Source organism: Cupressus sempervirens, chromosome 7 (genome assembly GCF_028749045.1).
Source record: "Cupressus sempervirens isolate cs-2001-9-10 chromosome 7, ASM2874904v1, whole genome shotgun sequence".
In the NCBI taxonomy this organism is placed as follows: domain Eukaryota; kingdom Viridiplantae; phylum Streptophyta; class Pinopsida; order Cupressales; family Cupressaceae; genus Cupressus; species Cupressus sempervirens.
Genome location: NC_143124.1, coordinates 513,870,728 through 513,890,809, shown reverse-complemented (window position 1 = coordinate 513,890,809; position 20,082 = coordinate 513,870,728). Strand labels below are relative to the sequence as shown.

General features: G+C 36.7%; 1 protein-coding gene across 2 annotated transcripts in view; it reads right to left on the bottom strand.

The window, feature by feature from the left end:
* The window catches only part of LOC149547785 (nucleolar protein), a 227,357-nt gene that overhangs the window by 85,168 nt on the left and 122,107 nt on the right, over positions 1–20,082 (bottom strand). For both annotated transcript variants that reach the window (XM_089791838.1, XM_089791839.1), the window contains exons 18-19: positions 19,924–20,065; positions 19,676–19,813 (exon numbers count right to left, since the gene is read on the bottom strand). In XM_089791838.1, the coding sequence (XP_089647964.1) occupies positions 19,676–19,813; positions 19,924–20,065 (280 nt within the window). The remainder of the gene's footprint in view (positions 1–19,675; positions 19,814–19,923; positions 20,066–20,082) is intronic.

Sequence of the window (20,082 nt, the reverse complement as noted above, 5' to 3'; positions counted from 1 at the left end):
TCAAAAGAGCAAATGGATATTGGCAAGAAAAAATTGGGCAAGGAAAAAGAATGTATCGTGTTAAAGGTTCATCTACTATAGCAGAAATTAATCAGGAATTTATGTCCAAGGTGAGATCTATACCTTATAAAGTATAAAAACCTATAATGAGTTTAGCAGGCTAAGACTAAATATTTCTAAAACCCTGAATGGGTGGTAGAAGGCAAACATGGTTTGTAAATAGCCTTTATATTATTTAATTCAAATTTGATGGAAAGATAAAATCAAAGCGAATCCCCCAATCAGGTGGTGTCCAAGTAATTAAGAACACTAAAGTATCAAACCAAGGGAATTATGATACAGCAAGAAGTGAGGAAGTGCCTAGAAAATCATGTTAATTATAAAAAACTGAGGAGTTGGCTGGAATAAGGATTAATTGACAAGCCCCTACCTCATTAACTCTCTGAGATGATGGTTCCAACATGTCACACCATATGGAGTAGTATCACATGTTAATAATTATAAACATTAATAGAGCTTTCATAAGAGCAAAAACAAGAAGCCGAATTGTGAGTTGCAAAGATAAGCTAAAAGTCATTGCTAACTTTACCATGGATAAGGCACTCAGATTGATTCTGGAAGACAATAAATAGATTGATGCATTCTTAGGGGAGGTTAAATTCAAGTGCTAGAGACGGGTTTTGAATGATTTAGATGACTTAGCAGCAAGAGTCAACAAGGAAATTCTTGGAGAAGATTTCATCAATTATCAGTTGAGGTTTAGAATGAACTGAGAAATCCCTACAAGGTTTGTGGCAATCCTGTTGGTTATGGGAGTTCCCAAATCTGAACCCATTCACTTTGTTGAAGGGTATTTAGAAAGGAGCTATTATGAATACAATGTTGGTGACGATTTTAAGACTCCGTACCCAAAGGATTATAGAGTTTTTTGGGGCAAAAGAGAAACACAGCCCAAAAGAAGATGTACCTCAGCTTTCTCTCCAATGAATCAAAAACTCAATGGTTTTGGAAATGAGGTGACCGGATATAGCAAGAAATATTGACTTCTTGCTAAAATGGTTGCATATGAAGAAGGCCCCAAGAAATAGCTAGTGGATATATTCTCTTGTAACACAACCAGCGGGGTAACACTCGGGTGAAAACAAAGAACACAACCCTTTAGAATCAATGATGGAAGTTGCATTCAACAAAAGATGATTTTTACACTGAGGGGGGACTCCTTTATATAGGCAAAGGAGTTGAGAAAAATGAGGAAAAAGTGGGAGCAACTCAACCAACTTTGACCCAGTCTAAAAAACAAGAGAAATTATTGGATTACATGTCATAAGGACATCCAAATCGTATTACATGTAATTACACAATTTCATGCAATACATCCTCTCCAATCTACAACATGAAAACTAAAGAAAGAAGATGGAATAGAGTTGAAACAATCCTAAGGATTGTTCTTAAGTGCCTTAAACTTGATGATGACATCATGCACTATAGGAAGATCTGAGATTTCCATTGTCTTTGATATTGCCTATATTTTCACTGCATCGGCATATGCTAATTTTACAACTTTGCAATTTGCTACGAGAGAAACTTGTGGTGCTTTGCTAATGATTTATACAAAGAAAACCTAATCATCGTGTGAGAACCAAAATCTTCATAATCAAAATCAGCATTAACTCTGACTATATACTCTTAAGTCATCTCCTCTATTCTGACCAAGTTGTCATGCTCAATAAGAACTTGGCATCCCATTTGTTCCAAGTTGCACATTACCTCAATTTCAATTGATTGACAATCTTCTAAGATCGCCTGCAACTTTTTACGAGTTTCCTCAATGTCTCTTCATTGTAACCCATGAATCTGTGGCATCTGTAGAACATTTCGCAAGATGGGACAACATCACATACAACCACGCTGTCCAAATCAGAATTGGCGATTTCATCCCAATCACACAAAATTTCCTTGAAGTTGTTTGCTTATTGATTCAGAGATGTAATCAGGTCATGCAACATTTCTTCAATACCTCTGATACGTTCAAGGATTTTGACTGCATCTATGATGGCCTAAAGTCCTTCAAAGACAACTTCTCCAAACCAATCTTTTTCCGCTTCCATTATCTGTTTCTCTTGAGGTGTCAGAGATGTAGTGACTGCATGTTGTGAAGACTGTTGTTGAATAAACTCATTTAAGCGAGAAACCTCTTGCTTGAGCTGATTCTTCTTCTCCCATAATTCATGATTGCTCTTTGATACATTAGCAAGTGCATCATGAGCATCTTGTAGACAACCCAATCGTAATTGCTTACCAAGTTCAATTTTGGTGAACTTGTAATCTCAAGGGTTAAGTTCTTTAGCCGATTTATCCACCAATGATTTAGCAACCTCTACAAACTCAGTCTTTTCAGAATCTACTACAATTCTTGAAACAATCTTGTCTTTCAAAGATTTAGACTTAGTTTTCTTGATGGGAAGAGATTATCTGGGGGCTCTTAGTTTTCTTGATGGGAAGAGATTATCTAGGGGCAACACAGCATTCCTTCTCTTCATAATGATCTTGCCCAACCATGCAGGCAAACAAAACCTTCATATGCTAAATCAGGTACAGTAGCAACCACTAAAATTGATCTTGATTGTATTTCCGTCATGACTGAACATGCTTCAGTTTGCACAGCTGTATCGAGAGGTGCCTAATGAGAAGATTATGTCATGAATGCTTCAAAACCAGTCATCAAAGTATCAAGTTGGGAAACTTAACCTTAACTTTTGTGAAATCTTCAAATATATTCCCCAAATTCTCAAACTACTCAGTTGTGAGAATAGGAGTTGTTGAAGAGATAGTAAGCGCCAATGTGTCTACTTCCAAGGCAGAGATGGTAGATGTGAAAATAGTGGAGAATGAATCCACATCATCATCTATGACACCCAGAAAAGGTGTTTCCTAAATGGATGGACCTTGCTGATTTGTCAATCGCGGGGGGGAAATGATCGTAACCACTCCTTCCTCTTCATCCTCCTCATCAGGTTCTTCTCCAAATTCCTCCTTATCAAGTTCTTGAGCTTGCACAGATGCTTGTAAGGAATCTAGAGGTGATTTAGAGCCCTTTTCACCTTTCAACTTAAACTTGAGGGATTTAGCTGAAATAGAGGAAGATGCACCATCCTTGCTTGAAATTTCCAACTAGTATTTCCTTCCAAGTGATCCACAACTACCACAATCTACCCCAAGCTTAGGATTCACCCTCTTTAGGCCTTTGATCTTTAACCATTTGTTGGTATTCGCCAAGATAGACTGAAATCTATCAAAGATATATGTGCCTTCTTTCTGTTGCCAATTTATAGGAAAAGGGCATTTCTTGTCAAAACCAGCACGATGGTATTTTCAATCAAGAATATTGCCATCATCTTCAATCCGGAGATTGGATGGGATCTCGAGCATGTTAAGATCAATGATCTGTTGCAGTGTGAGCATGCAATAGTCTATCCTCATGATGTCCAACTCCATGCGTAGGTCAATTCATATGTCCTCTGTGCAATGAACATGGGTGAATGCTCTTTTGATCATTGAGTGCATTCCTCGATAATCAAAACCATACCTAGTCTTGAACTTCTTCAATGTTTTAAGCTGAAGTTCTGCATCCATATTTTTCGCCTTGTAAACTAAATTGATCATATACTAACCAATTACCAAGGGCTTGGCTATAGTGATACCAAATCCTGGCCTATGTTGAGTATTCTAATATGACTGCACTTCCATGAGCTGTCTGGCTAATTCAATTGGTACGATTTTATCAATAGCATATCTTGGCAGAGTATATGGTTCTCCTTTGAAATAGCCAACTCTCAAATAAGTAAAAGTTGGATACTGCAAAAAGATAGCACCAAATTGATTTCCCCTATTCCAAGCTTCATCTTACACTCTCTTGATTGTTAGTTGTTTATCAAACCGACACCTGAAATGTTCAAAATATGCATCTTGGACTCTCCTATAATGGTATTTGCTATGCGACAAGGTGATTTGATCATAATATTCCCAAATAGGAACTTGAAGTCGATCTCCATTGTTTGATAGCCTCGAGAAACATCCCATGGATGCAACAACATAGACCAAGTAGGAGTTCATGGAAAACAATGCAGAGTTTCCAACATTGAACAACTGTTCACAAAGTGCGGTACTGATAAGCACTCCCTAGAAGATAGTTTCTTCATTATCAAAGATTTGGAAAATGAATTTGTACATCCATGGCTTGAATTCACTAGAATCTTTGAGACCGCATATCCGGCTAAAGAGAGTAATTAAAACTTTATATTCCAGATTGAAGTTAAATTTGTGGATGGTTTTGGCTCATCTTGAAAAAAACTCCAAACCTTCAGCCAGTATGCATTTATAAAGTGGAAGGTGTAAGAGTGGAAGCTCGAAAATAGGAAGGTTGGCAATGACTGTGGCTTTCTCCTTTCAACATGCTTTTTTGATTGGTCTACGCTCATTTCGTTCTTCATTCCATCTGTTTTGTGCATCATCCTCCATTTAGCATATTCTGGTGTCTCTATTTCATTTCGCGTAGGAGTAGTTTTGGCTGTTTTCTGGTGTCTTTGTGGGCAGTGTGCATCGTCCTCCATTTCGCATGTATTGGTGTCTCTATTTAAGCTCATGTCGATGTGTTCTCAGTAGCTACTAGTGTCTTTGTGGGCAGTGACTTATTTGCACGGAAGTGCATCATTGCTGGCTTTGTCTATTCATGCGAGAGTTGTTTGGTTTGTGTTCGAATTATCAACCATTACTAGTGTCTCTATTGGCAGTGATTTATTTACACGGAAATTGTAGTTTGGATTGTATTTGTAGTGGCACGAGATCTTCTCAGTGCTCTAGCTCATTCACTTGGATGTCAGTTGCTCCTTTTGTGGCTCATCATTATTGACCTTTGATGTCTACTGCTCAGTTCAAGGGTTTTCGGCTAATTAATTGAGCCTCCTCCACAGTTGTTTGGTGTCTAACTTTACTACAGGGTTTTCTAGGCTTATGCTAGATATAGTTCAAAGATGACTACAACTGGAGATGCAAGCTCATTACATGCACAACCTCTGACCTACCAAATGCTCTGTGACCGATTTACCAAGCTAGCAAATGGATAATCAAATGCTCAGAGAGCAAGTGCTTTCATTAACTCAGACAATTGATGAATTCAAAAATGCCACAAGCGCGAATACCTCTCAAATCAAAGTCTTTTATGATACTTTTACTTATTAAACTACAGGCTTAAAATCCCATATGGAATCCATTATCAAGCAACTACAGGTATTAGATACAATCAAAGTACAACAATCTGAAATTGCAACAAAACACACCTCTCTGATGTCGGAAACGGAGCAAAAAGTGAAATCTTGGGCCTCACTCTGCAATTCCTCAGTTGTTACTACTCCTTTATCAAATCTGGATAAGATTGTTCAAAGGAAGATTGAGGATGGACGTGTGAGATGTGTTCGTGAGCTCAACCTACGAGCCTGTGGTCTCCCTCCCACTTCAGACCCTCTCTCCGTTGGTCACTCTTTCCTTAACAATCAGCTTGGTATCTCCAACATTATACTGGATAAATGTTGGATTGGTCATGGTGACACCCTTTTCATCAGGTTTCTCACCTTCTCGGATAGGCTCCATGCCCTCAGAATGAAGAGGAAGTTGTTTTCTCTCCCTTCTACGAGTTTTCTAGATGAAGATCTCATGAAGGCTTAGGTTGTAGAGCTGAAACATGCTCGTGGCATTGTGGCAAAGGCTAGACGAGCTAGGAAATGGGTAGTTATTAGAAATCTCAAAGCAGTTATTCGGGATTCCCCTCAATGGATGGGAAGCGAGATAGGCCCCAAAGACCAAATGACAGTCTCACCATGCTCTCTTCTTGTTAACTGCTAGAATGGTAATGGTTATCTATGGTCATTACTTGGTCTCTTTCGTGATGCAGTGGGGTCTGTTGATATACTTGTCATCACTGAGACCCACGAGAGTCTTGTGCATCCTCTTCCGAGGTTTACAAGTTATTAGTGATTATCTATTTGTAGAGAAGGGGTTCATGCTTCTGGTGGGGTGCATGGGTCTGGAGGCGTTGCCTGTCTAATCAGAGATGATATTTTCAGATTTACTTATGTTGTCCACTACGATATGTATGCCAAATTCATGTGGGTCCGTATTGACCGTAAGAGTCACCATCAGATATCTTTATTCTTGTTTGTTATTTCCTGCCTACTACCTCTCCCTATGCTATACATGGAACCGAGGACGAAGACCCATATGTTAATCTTCATGACAGTGTCTCTCAATTTGCTACTTTAGGGGAAATCATTATTCTTGGTGATTTCAATGTGCGGACTAGAGAACTCCAAATGCTGCTTTATGATTGACGCTCTAATTCCATTTGCACCACTAAGATTGATCCGACTACTTTGGGACTTCAGTGTACTTCTAATGATGTTCTTGGGTCGATTTCCTGCTATGGTTACCGTCTTCTACAGCTTTGTGAGTCCTTTGGACTTGTGATCTTGAACGGTCTCTCATGCTTTATGGGTTATGAGCTCTTTACCTGTTGGCCTCATTATGGGGGTGCTAGTTTTGTCGATTATGCCCTCACCTCTCCTTCATTCCCGTCATCCATAGCTTCAACATCTTATGCCGTCCTCTTGTGGACCATACTCTCCTTAGTATTCGCATTTCTCCTCACTTGTTGTCTCCTCTCTAGTCTGCTCACCTCTTGCCCCCCACTTCCCGCCCCCCGAGTTGTTTCCACTTCTTTGATGGTGACACTGAGCTCTTTTCCTTTCATCTTAAAAGGCTCCTTAATCATACCTCTTTTAGTGATTCTTGTGAGGCCTCCTCCATGTTTGATTTGCTTGTTGCGGCCATTTGGAAGTCCACCATTGTTTCCATCCCTCACCACTTTTCGCTCTCCCTCAGTAGAAAATGCCGTAATACTTGCCCCATGAACCAATGGTTCGATGTTGACTGCAAAGCTTTCCATCGCTCAATGCATTTCGCTTTTGAGGCTCATTCCCCCACTTTTGCTCACCTTCGCTCTTCTTATCTTTGTTTTCTTCGTTGTAAGAAATGATCCTTTATTGCGTCTCAGTGCAAATCCCTTTGCTCCACTCTTATCTGTAACCCCCAGCTTTTTTGGCACACCCTGTTCCCCCATTCTTCCCCTCCATCCTCCATCCTTGACTTTTGCTCCCTAACCTCTCACACCAATACTCTTTATGACATTTCTGGGCAGCCTCCTATCCACCCTATTCTGCCTCCTTACTGCCACTTGTTCACCCCTTCTAACATTTATGAGGCCATCAGATCCATGAGATGCAGTAGAGCAGCTGATGAGGAAGGGTTCCAAGCTGGCCTTTTCGAGTTTGGTGCTCCGGTTCTTGGTTTCTATCTCTCTATACTCTTTAATAGAGTGGTTTGTACTAGTTTCCCTGACTCATGGCCTAGACATCTAATTTATCCGATTCACAAGACAGGATTTTCTTCTGACCCTGGCAACTACAAGACCATTATGATCGGACACACATTTGCCAAACTTTATGCCACACCCCTGAATGCTATGTTATCCAAAGAGCTTGATAGGAGAGGTTGTAGAGCTAGAGGACAAGCTAGTTTTCGAGCTGACTACCAGACCATGGATCACATTTTCAATTTACAGGCTATTATTGAGGAGGTTAGACATAGATCGGAAAAAGTTTATTGTTGCTTTTCGCAAGGCTTTTGATTCTATTCCTCAGATGGCTCTTTTTCAAAGACTTCATATGATTGGTATTTCTGAGATGTTACTTACCACGATCATGCGATTATATTAATTTGTGGTAAGTAGATTCAGGACTCCTAAGGGTTTCTCGGTTCTGATCCATAGCACCACTAGGGTTAAACAAGGTTTCCCTCTCTCTCCCACTTTGTTCGTTTTGTATATTGAGGAACTTGAGGATGCTACTTACATCAGGTTTTTATCTCCATTCTTCTTTTTGCGGATGATGCGGCTCTTCTTGCTTCTTCTCCTGAGAGTTTACAAAAGATTCTTGATGGTTTGGCTTCCTTTTGTGACCAGCAACAGCTTGTGGTTAATCTAGGTAAGACTCGAGTTATGATCTTTAATTGCTTAAAGACCTCTCATCTCCATTTCTTATTTTACAGGCAAGAGATTGAAATTACTTCTTCTATGTATTTGGAAGTGAAGTTTTCTAGACCCCGTTTCAATATGAGACCGACAATTCAGTCCAGAATTAGTAAGCGTATGGGGTCTCTTGCTATGTTTGAGAAACAATGTTTCAGACACCATTTTCAGGATACATCGTCAAAGTTATCCCTCTTGGACTCTCTTGTTCAGGCAACTGTTCTTTATGGCTCTGTGGTTTGGGGTCCCTCTCTCCTTGTCTCCAACAGGGCCTCGATCGAATGGGTGCAGACATTGCTTCTATGACGTATCATCAGATGTCACAGGTTCACTCCTCAGTATCATTTTTGTTGAGTTCGAAGCTCATCCCTTCTGACTTGCGACCATATTTGACATGATTTGGTTCCTTCATCGCCTTTGTGGTTTTGCGGATTTAACTGAGATCAGGATAGATACTCATACCTAGCATACTGTTCCTCTGTTGCAACCGCGAGGTCTGATACTAGCTCTCGTGCTCATTGTTGGTATGCAAGGCATCCTCTCTGCTAAGCTCTATCGAGATTGATATCGACCACCTCCCTCCATACCACTTCTGCTAGATGCCCCTGCTCATCTCCTCCCTTCTCATCAAGAGCTAAATGAACATGTCAAACTTGATATCTACAGACAATACATTATCACCACCTGGACTAACCCTCCTGGTGGACTAGGTTTGAGGATGGCCTTTTATGCTGAGCACTTTCTGGAGATCTATGATGGGGTTATTGTTCATCCTAGCTACCTATCTCCACGTTGGTGTCATGCTCTGCGTATCTCTCTGGGATCCTTCGGAGTTGGTTCTCACCACCTCTGGGCTCATACCGACCATCAACTTGATAGTGGCACACGGATATATCAGTGGTGTACTTTAGCGAAGGTTGTGACAGAGATTCACTTTATTTTCTTCTGCCCTATCTATTATGAGATTAGAGGTAGATTTTATTGTCTCTTTCGGGACTATTTTTCTCTTTCAGTGTTCTTCAGTTTCATGGACCAGCGGTGTCTCACGCTTTATCTTCAGGAGGCTACCCTACTCCGAGATAGTACTTTACAATCACTTCTTCCTTCTCGGCATTCCTCTAATTAGCTTATTACTACCTTCTACTCACCCTTATCTCTGTTACAAAGTGTGAAAAAGTCGTCCAGTTCTACCTGTTCTATTGGTCATTCCAGATTTGTCAGACCCCACAGCAGTTTCTTTCATCAGCAACACTCTTCTAGGAGCTCACAGAGACAAATCAAACTTCATGTCCTCCCGCAATCTTATCCTTCTGTGATTGATTTCTTTTCAACAACGAAGAACTCCTAATCTTTGCCTTAGCATTCTATGAACTTCTCTTATCTTTTTCTTTCCTTCTTGTTGTTTATTTTTATTTCAGACACCATTTGGTGCTCCTGCTGTTGGTTGTTGCCCTGTTGTAAACTCTCAATCCCATAGACCTTTCTGTGGTCTTTTGTTGGACATTAATACTATTATCTTATCTTATCTTATCTCATTTCATAACTCCAAAGATGTCTCCTTTGACAAATCCACGCACTCTGCATTTTGAGGAACTTTAAAGATCTGTTCAATAACCTCTGGTTCAAGGCTAATGATGACCTTTCCATATGAGCCTTTGATTGTCTTAGTCTTTGGACTGAAATGTCGTGCACATCCTAAGACAAATTATGGTTCCAAGGCAGCCATAGGGAAATTAGATACCAAATAAATATTACTCTTCTTGATGCATCTCATTTCAAGAGTTGAAGGAGCTTTGACCCTTTGTATGAAATCAGCCATGTCAACGTGTCTGATCTTTGTGTCAGAAACATTATCTAGAGGTTTTGAAACCTAAGATACAGTCACATAAGCTAACTCTTTCTCGTATTTGTACTTCATCTTTCCTTGGGATTTTGTGGATGAGGCCATATCTTGTGTTGCAACATGAAAATTCCAAAATGTGAACACATCATCAAAGGATATTGATTCCATAAAAACGTTGATTCTTGATTGGCAACAATGGATCTACGAGGGACAATATGTTCGGAATTTGGATTCAAAGGTATTTATGCAATGGCTTTGAATGGAAATGGTAAGCATATGTAAAGGGCTGAAAGGAGATTCAAAGAGATGGAATACATGTGGATGAAGGACGGGTCCTTATGTAAATACCTTGAGGAATGAAAGCTAGGCACATGGAAATGTGTGAAAATGAGAATTCCGGCTTTTAAAGAGTGACCTTTAGCCAACATTGGGTTCTCTAACTACAATTACGTGTAAAGTGATTTACATGTAATTGTTGTTTATGCAAACATGCAATTAGGTTTGGAGGATGTAAAGGCATGTAAATGAGAATCAAGAATGAGATTGCATGTAAGTACGGATGAGGGATGAGATTACATGCAAACGCATATGGAGAATGAGATGCAATGTGCTATGACATGTAATGATGGACATGGAATGAAACAATGCATTTGCATGGAAAGGTGAAAAGTGGAATGATCTTGCGTTCTTGGGAAAGAACTTGCAACTTCTTCGAAAACAAATGAGCAAACAAACACCCAACAAACTAAACATAAAATGAAAACATACCTCTGGTCTTGGACTCGAATATGACAAAAACAAAGTTACTCTCATATGCAAATTCAAAATTGGATTTTGGGAAAATCCAAGCATGTGAAAATGAAGGTTTTCATCTTATTTAAAGCAAAAATGCACTTTCCATGGGATGTCTTTGAACGAGTGAGCAATAACAAGCCACAATATGCAACAAAATAGCAAGATAAGCATGAATTGATGAGCAAAGTTGAAAATGTCTACTTACTTGGAGATCAAAGAGCCAAATATGGAGGATCAATAAGTTTGAATGATTGACTTTCCTCCAAATTTGAATCCACAAACAACTATATTGACCCCTTCGAATGTGCAAGTAATCGATATTGATGAGCATTGAATGGACGTTTTGGAAACGTGGTCTCTTTCCTTCAATACACAAGTCATTTTTATCAAAAACTCCAAGCAGAAACTGTTTTTGTCAAAAATGTGGTCTTAGAAAGCCATTAAACAAGTCATTTTTGCCATGAAGAGGCAAAAACGTGTTTACTGGAGGCAAATACTAGGGCCAAAGCAGAAAAATGACTTGCATTGGAGGAAAAACATGATCAAAAAGCCTCAAATCTGGGCATTTTTCTCCAAAATGTGGCTCCAAAAGATCATAAAATGCAGTGTTTTTGGCATGGATTTGTACACTTAAGGCATGGGAATGCCCAAGGAGGTAAAAGTGACCCTAGATAGAGAGATTCCAAGCTATAGCATGGACAGATCTAGAGTTTCTAAGGAAAAACGTGTTCTTGGAGAGAAAATGCACAAATCGTTTTGCCCTTGAAAGCAAAATTGGGTTCTTAGATTGCTAATGCATGTGAAGAAGATGCAAAACGCAATCTAGGATGGGCAAGACATGTTTTAAACGGTATCAAAAGGAGTCTTTCATGCAAATCGCAATGCATTTGCATGTTTTAAATAACATGTATTTGGCTTCTAAGTGCAAATCGCACTCTTGGAGTCCATTTGCATATTTTAAAAACTTGTCCAAACAAGCCTATAGTGCAAAATCACACTTTAGGAGTGAGATTACATGTTTTAAAAAGGCTCTAAGATGCAAATCACACTCTAGGAGACCCATTGCACATTTTAAAATGCATGCATTTACATGTTTAATGTTTTAAAATGCCTTTTTAGTGCAAAATCGTGGTCTTTACAGGCACTTACATATTTACATGTGAAGAGGTTGAAAGACGTATAATTGCACAACTTAAGTGATCAATTAAACACGTCTAATTGATTTTTGAGACAATATTACTTAATTGGGTCAAAAATAACATTTACATAATAGAATTAACATATTATGAGCAAATATCATTTCAAAAAGTAAAAAATAAAGTTACTCAAAAATAATCAACTCAATTTAAAAATATAAGATAAAGTGCTCTATAGTTACTTTAAGTGATAAATTTAAATTATTGGGTAACTTAAAAACATAACATAAAGTGATTTTATGTTATATTTTTCAAAAAGTGAATGTCAACATTAACATATAACATGATTTTTTAAATCATGCAATTGCATCTAGAGAGTCCACCTTTTCGGCAGTAAAATGGTCATATATCTTTTGATTGCCAACTCCAATTAAGCCCTAAGAGAGACTGAATTGAAGGGAAAACCGAAAGCAATGATTTGAACAAAACCAAAAGACGAAAAGCAAACAAACACACTCAAAAACGAGAAAAAGGACGTTGAAGGCTTCAAAAATCAAGCATATGCTCAACAAACAAAAAAACTAAAATGACTTGATGAAAGTCTTCAGTAAAAGGATTCATTATATCAATTGGAGTCAATTGATTTGTAAGATTTTTGCAAACTCTAATTGATCAATGCTGATATAATACCTTTACTCTTGCTGGAGATGGTCCTTATATATATCTGACAGAATATTAAGTGTTCTTGCTATGATATATAGTTCTGAAATAAAATGTTTGTCTCTGCTATAAATCGTATAAGGCAGTAAATGCTAAAGGAGCAGACTTGAATTTTGATGTGTGTCTTTTATCCACATTTACACCCCATATATATAACACCCAAGGGGCATGTCCTTAGAAAGGACACGTCCCTCTCTCGATCGGCCCTATACAAATTGTTTTCATAAGATCGGTGTCTCTTATGGATGGCAATTAGTTGGTAATTAAACCATGTTTATGCATTTAGACTTTAAGAAAAGTGCCCCAAGGAGATGTCAATCATAATGAAGACAATAACCAATTATATAGGCCTATTCGTTCAAGGATATTTCATGCATATATTGGATCTATTTGATCTGTAGATTCAGATTGGTATGATATCAGAGTTACCTTTTATAAAATTAACACTCCCTCTTCTAAAAGATAATAAATCTAGCACCATCAATTACGATGAATAAGCATAAGATTGATACTCTATATCTATCTAAATCTTCTAAGCATGTGGTATCATTGAACACATGATACTATGTCATATTACTATACTTGCGATATAACTTATCACTCATACTTGTGATAACAATATTGTATGGGATGCTATATATAGGATAATATCCGGAGAGTGATTAAATTCTTCTTTTATCCAAATTGTGACTCATAGGTACTGACAAGCCTACATCACAATATGATCCTCAGTTAAGATTTGCCAGTACACAGAATAAAATCCGAAGAATGATTAAATTCTTCCTTTATCCAAGTTGTGACTCATAGGCATAGAAATGTCTACATCACAATGAGATCTTGACCTCATCTAGATCTGATAGTAATTCTCTACTGTTCAGTACATTATCTCAGAGATCATCATCTCTCATAATGTTTTTTATGCAAGTGTTCATTATCTCACAAATCGTCACCTCTTAGATAATGAACACAAATGGTGAAGCCCATAACAGTCAATAGCCTAACAATAATAATTTTAACACAAAATTATTTCATTAATAATTAAAGAATACAAATGTATTATAATTCAACCATACCAAGTCCTTTTATGAAGTGATCTATCTTCACTTGAGAGAGAGGTTTGGTAAGAATATATATTGTCTAATCTATAGTGCAAATGTACTCTAACTTGACAGTTTTCCCGTCTACCATATCTCTTACATAATGGTAAGGAATTTCAATATGCTTGGATCTGTCATGAAAAAATGGATTCACACACAGCTTGATGGAACTCTGATTATCACAGTGAATGATAGTGGGATTCATGGGTTAATCCAATAATCCCACAAGTAACTTTCTAAGCCAAACTACTTCCTGAGAGGCCATTGCATCTGCAATGTATTCAGCTTCTGTGGAACTTTGTGCTGCTAATGACTACTTTCTGCATATCCATGATATCATTGTTGAGCCTAAACTGAAACAGCATCCTGAAGTGTTTTTCCTATCAGTAACACTACCACCCCAATCTAAGTCTATGAATCCATGTAAGTTTAAATCAACTTTCTTATACTTAAGCCCAAGTTTAAGAGTGCCTTGTAGGTATCTCATAATGTGTTTGATTGTAACCAAGTGACTCTCCTTTGGCTCACACATAAATTGACTTAAGGGATTAACAGCATAGCAAATATCAGGACTTGTATTTACCAAGTACATAAGAGGCCCAATCATCTGTTTGTAAATAGTAGAATCTATGGAGGCTGATTCTGTTGCTGCTTCCTTAAGTTTGTGTAGATTAGTCTCCATTGGAGAAGATGTAGGTTTGCAGTTCCACATTCCAAATCTCTTCAAGATGTCTAATGTATACTTTCCTTGATTAAGTATGATGTTGTCGGAGTTCTGTCATACTTCCAATCCTAGGAAGTAATGGAGTCCTAAATCTTTCAAATCAAATTCTCTGATTAGCTCTTTCCTGCATTGATCTATAAGATGATCATCACCTGTTATTAGTATATCATCAACATATAGTATCAAAATTATCATATCATCTTTGTCCCTTTTATAATAGAGATTTGGATCAGCTTCATTCTTAGAAAATCCTAAACTAGTGAGATATGTATCGATTCTTTCATACCATGCCTTGGGAGGCTGTTTAAGCCCATAAAGAGCTTTCTTGAGTCTAGAAACAAAGATTTTAGGATTATGAGTTTCAAATCCTTTAGGTTGTTCCAAATATACCTCTTCTGTAATTTTTTCATTCAGAAATGTTGTTTTCACATCCATCTGATGTACTTTCCATCCCTTCTATACTGCAATAGCTAGGATTGTTCTTATAGAGGTGTATCTAGCAACTGGAGCAAATTGTTTCTTTGTAATCAATTCCCTCCTTCTGAGAGAATCCTCTAGCTACAAACTTGGTTTTATATTTTTCAATGCTACCATTAGCAACATGCTTGATTTTAAATATCCATTTAGAAGAAACAACAAATTTTCCATCAGGCCTGGGAATAATTTCTCAAACATTATTCTTAATAATGGATTGGTCTTCTTCTGTCATAGCATCCTTCCAAGGTGTATGTTTAATAGCGTCTAAAACATTGGTTGGTTCTGATTTAGATAAATCACTCATGTTTGCAGCATAGCTAGAGAATCTTTTTGGGTTTTTTGCTTTCTCTAAAGGTTCCTTCTAGTAGTCTTACAAGCCCAAAGTGGTATTTTCTTAGGATTTTGAGTTTCCTCAAGATTAAGATTTTGAATTTCACCTTCAATTTCTTCAATGTTCTCCCTCTGAAACTCAAGTTCATGATTTTCTTGCTCTTTTGAATGCTAAATCTTCTTCAAATATTACATCCCTACTAAGTTCAATGTTTTTCTGACCAGTTATGTAAACTCTATATGCTTTGGAGGTTTCACTATACCCAACAGAAGTGTCTTTCCTTCCGAAAGTTCTAACTTAGTTCTCTTTTCTTTTAAAACATGTATGTCTACAGGGCACCCAAATATCCTAAGATGACTTATATTTGGTTTAACCTTAGAAAAGACTTCTTCAAGAGTTTTATCTCTAAGATGGGAGTGAGTTCTGTTTTGAATATAGACAGCAGTACATGAGGCTTTTGCCCAAAGATAAAATTCTAAGTTTAGGTCAAGTATCATAGCTCTCATTGCTTTTATAGTTGTCATATTCTTCCTTTCTACTACCCCATTTTGTTGAGGAAAAAAAGGAACAATATACTCACTCTTAATTCTTGGTTCTATACAAAAATCTTTAAAAAAATCTAAAGTATATTCCCTTTCATTATCAAACCTAACAGTTTTAATTTTATGTCCGGATAGGTTTTCAGTTAAAGTTTTGAATTCTTTAAGTCTTTTAAAAATTTCTTCTTATTCTTTACATTTCAACAAGTAAATCCATGTCTTCCTAAAGAAGTCATCCATAAAGAGTATGCAGTATGAAAATCCTCTGAGAGAAGGAACAGACATAGGTCCACATAAATCTAAGTGGACTAATTCTAAAACATTGTTTGTTTTTCTAGTGCTATTTTGGAATGGACTTTTGGAGTTCTTACCTAGTGCAAATCCTTTGCATATGCTTGAATATCTTTGTTCAACTTAGGTAAACCAGTAACAATCTTCTCCATAGTTGATAAGGCTTTAAAGTTTAGGTGCCCTAACCTTCTATGCCACACTTCATTTATATCAGTAGCTTCATGGATTAAGGCTTGAATAAGTTCCATATTTAATTCATACAAGTATCCCTTTCTTTGACCAATCAACTTTGATTTCTTAAATGAAGAGTTCTTAGTCCAGGTCATTACTTTACCATCCATGAATGCAACCTTATGTCCATCATCTTCAAGTGTTGTAACAGATATTAGATTCCTCTTGATTCCTGGTACATAGAGTACTCTTTTGAGATGAAGAGAAATACCCGACTTCAATTTCAAGGTGCAATTCCCAATTCCTTTGACAGAATGAGTGGAATTATCACCTATAGTAAGTTTGTCATTAAATTCTTCTAATATTGAGTCTAGTACTTCTTTGTATCCTGTAATATGTCGAGATGATCCACTGTCAATTACCCATGCTTTGCTTAATACTTCATTTGATAGCACTAAATACAATACACGTTTCTCAAGATCATAGTTTTCCTCTTTCCTAGTAACGTTTGTACAATTTGCTTGTTGCTTTGTATTCTCTAGACAATTTGATTTATAGTGTCCAAATTTCTCACATCTAAAGCATTTAACTTTGGATAAATCTCTTAGGTTTGTCATTTCTTTGATAAGCCTCCTTTTTGAAGTGCTTCTTCTTACCTTTGTAAGAATTTCTGTTGAGAACATGAAGTTCATTTTCAGTTTTCAATTTCCCTCCTTTCTTGAGTTGCCTAGATTCTTCTTGAAGACAATCTCATTTAAGTCTATTAAGTCTGGAAGTTTGTCTCTAGCACTTACTCCTTGTGAGAATGTTTCCCGTGAATCTGATAACCCATCTATAGCCATAAGTGATAGCTCTTTGTCTTCAATTATGGTCCCTATACTTGTAAGTTCATCTCTTAGACTAGCCACCCTTAGGAAGTATGAATTCATAGATTCTCCCTTCCTTATTTTTATATGATTTAGTTGCCTTTTTAGTGCAAGGGTTCTAGTTGAATTGTTAACCTCATATGCATTTAATAATGCACTCATCATATTAAATGTTGTCTGATGTTTCATTAGCATAGGTACTATTTCATTTTTAACTTCATCTAATATGATTTTCATGGCTTTCCTGTTTCCTTGAATCCAAATAATTTTATGAGGATCAGCATCAAGTTGCTTGGATTCCTTATCAACAAACTATATTACATCATTGTCTTCAAAAGTCGTCATAATTCTGAATTTTCATGCAACGAAGTGTTCTTTTCCATCAAACCTGTCTTCGGCTCTGATTGCGTTGGCCATTGAAGGTAGAAGGATGTTTGCTTAGATATGTTTTAAATCTGATTATCAATTTGCAAAGCCAAGGTTCGACTAGCAGAGCTCTGATACCATGTAAGATTTCTGCAAACTCCAATTAATCAATACTGATATAATATCTTTACTCTTGTTGGAGATGGTCCTTCTATATATCGGACATTATATTAAGTGTTCTTGCTATGATGTATAGTTCTGCAATAAAATGTTTATCGCTGCTATAAATTGTATAAGGCAATAAATGCTAAAAGAGCAGACTTGTATTTTGATGTGTGTCCTTTATCCACATTCACACCCCATATATATATATAACACCCAAGGGGCATGTCCTTAGAAATTGTTTTCATAAGATCAGTGTCTCTTATGGATGGCAATTAGTTAGTAATTAAACTATGTTTATGCATTTAGACTTTAACAAAAGTGCCCCAAGGAGATGCCAATCATAATGAAGACAATAACCAATTATATAGGCATGTTCATTCAGGGATATTTCATGCATATATTGGATCTGTTCGATCTGCAGATTCAGATTGGTATGATATCAGAGTTACCTTTTATAAAATTAACATGGTTGATCAATGTTATCCAATTAAATAATGAACTAAATTAGAGAAATGTGAAACTAAGTTGGAAAAGTTTCATACTGTTATATACATTTTGTGGTGACAAAATGCAGGACAATAGGTTCTTACTATTAGGATTCGGACTCTACAGGAAAAATGCAACAGTGAGTTTTGTTTGTATTAAGCTACTGAAGGATATGAAAGTTGTTTCAGACTGTAAGTTAAGTCTTATACGCAGTAATATTATGATATATCGGTGGCATAGTAAATTTATGCATGCCAGTGACTTGTTGTTTGATCTGTGTTTCATCTTTGCAATATGGATTAACAATTTGACTTCTAAATATGAATGTTGGGTCTTGTGACTGCGGAACAGCGGGATTAAGAATGGTGTTATGAATGAAAACTAGATTATAAGAATGCTTAATTGATGGAAAAATCTGGACAAATCATAATATGCATTAATGTGAAATAAGAAATTGAAATTACAGTGCTTATCTGAAAATCCAGTTTGAAGTTTGTGTGATGAGCATTATGTTAGGAGGATAATCAAATACAGAAAATAAAGGGAAAGAGACAGGTAAGCATAAATGCGTCTAGAGTCTAGACTCAAGGCAAGAAAGCAACTCATCTTCCTATCTTCTTATCTGTTAGTGCATACACCAGATGATAATAATGTAGTGTATCCAGTACCAAGGTAGCAGTTAGAAAGGCAAAACTCATTTATCTGAACTAATACTTTTCCAGCTTTGCACCCATTACCAAACAAAAAAAACCAGACCATCAAAATTGTACTTAATATAAGATATATTATATTTATATTATAATCTATAAATAGATAAATTTATGATTTCAATTGATATTAATTATCATCAATGTAGTATTCAATAATATATATAAAATAATTACATAAATATTAAATATTAAACTATATGATATTTCAATATTCTTTTATTGGTAATTATGAGTATCATTAAAATTGCCATACCATCATACCGGGTTCCAGTAGCCATACCAGATACAATCTAGCAGGCATTGTCAAAAAAAGATGGAATAAAAATATAAATGCACAATTAAATATTTTTCTCTAAAACTCCATTGTCCCATAAGCTGATATAAATGCACAATTGCTGATGAAATCATGTACTGTTTGAAGTTCTGGTACAACCATAGTTATTTATACAAAATATCCATATGCAACTGAGCAGATAGAAATTAATAAAAATTAATTAAAGAGCTGAATAAGCGTAGCATTGATGAATTAGAAGCGGATAAACTGCCGTTAAAGCTGTAAACAGATGAAGAAATAATTAAATGTGCAAGGAAAACTAGAATAATTAAAAGATGTCTAAATACAGCAAATTCCGTTGTAAGATTTTATGCCTATATATACAGGTCCAGCTATATAGATATTTTCCTTTCTATCAAAACCACGAACAGAGACTTTTCAACTGTATAATTGAAATTGGCAATCAAAGTATGAAATCAGAAATCTATTTAACCAAGATTATGATATGAATCCAATTCATGAGAAGATCTTTTGCTGATATTATCACCTTAAAAATCCTGTCATTCGAGAGCGAGGAGCATTGAAAGGGAAAGGTCTCACAAATATATAAGCAACTAATAGCTCCACTGCCTCCTCTGCCAAAAATCCTGAAAACAGGTGTGAACAAATCCATCTTTTTGCAAGCCTGAAAAATAGTGCGACAAAAATGAATCTAGTGATCCAGATAAAACAACATATCACACCATACAAATATTTGTTGTTCCATATAAAAGGAAGATAGCATGACAGAATCACCGAACAGTTGGCCCATATGTTGGATGTAATCCCTGCAAACCATTTAGCATGCTTGCGTGTTGACTACGGAGCAGATAATCTGTTTCAAGGGGAACTGCATTGCTACGTGATGGATTTGCAGCCAGGGTCATACCAAAGATACCTAAGCACACATCAGTT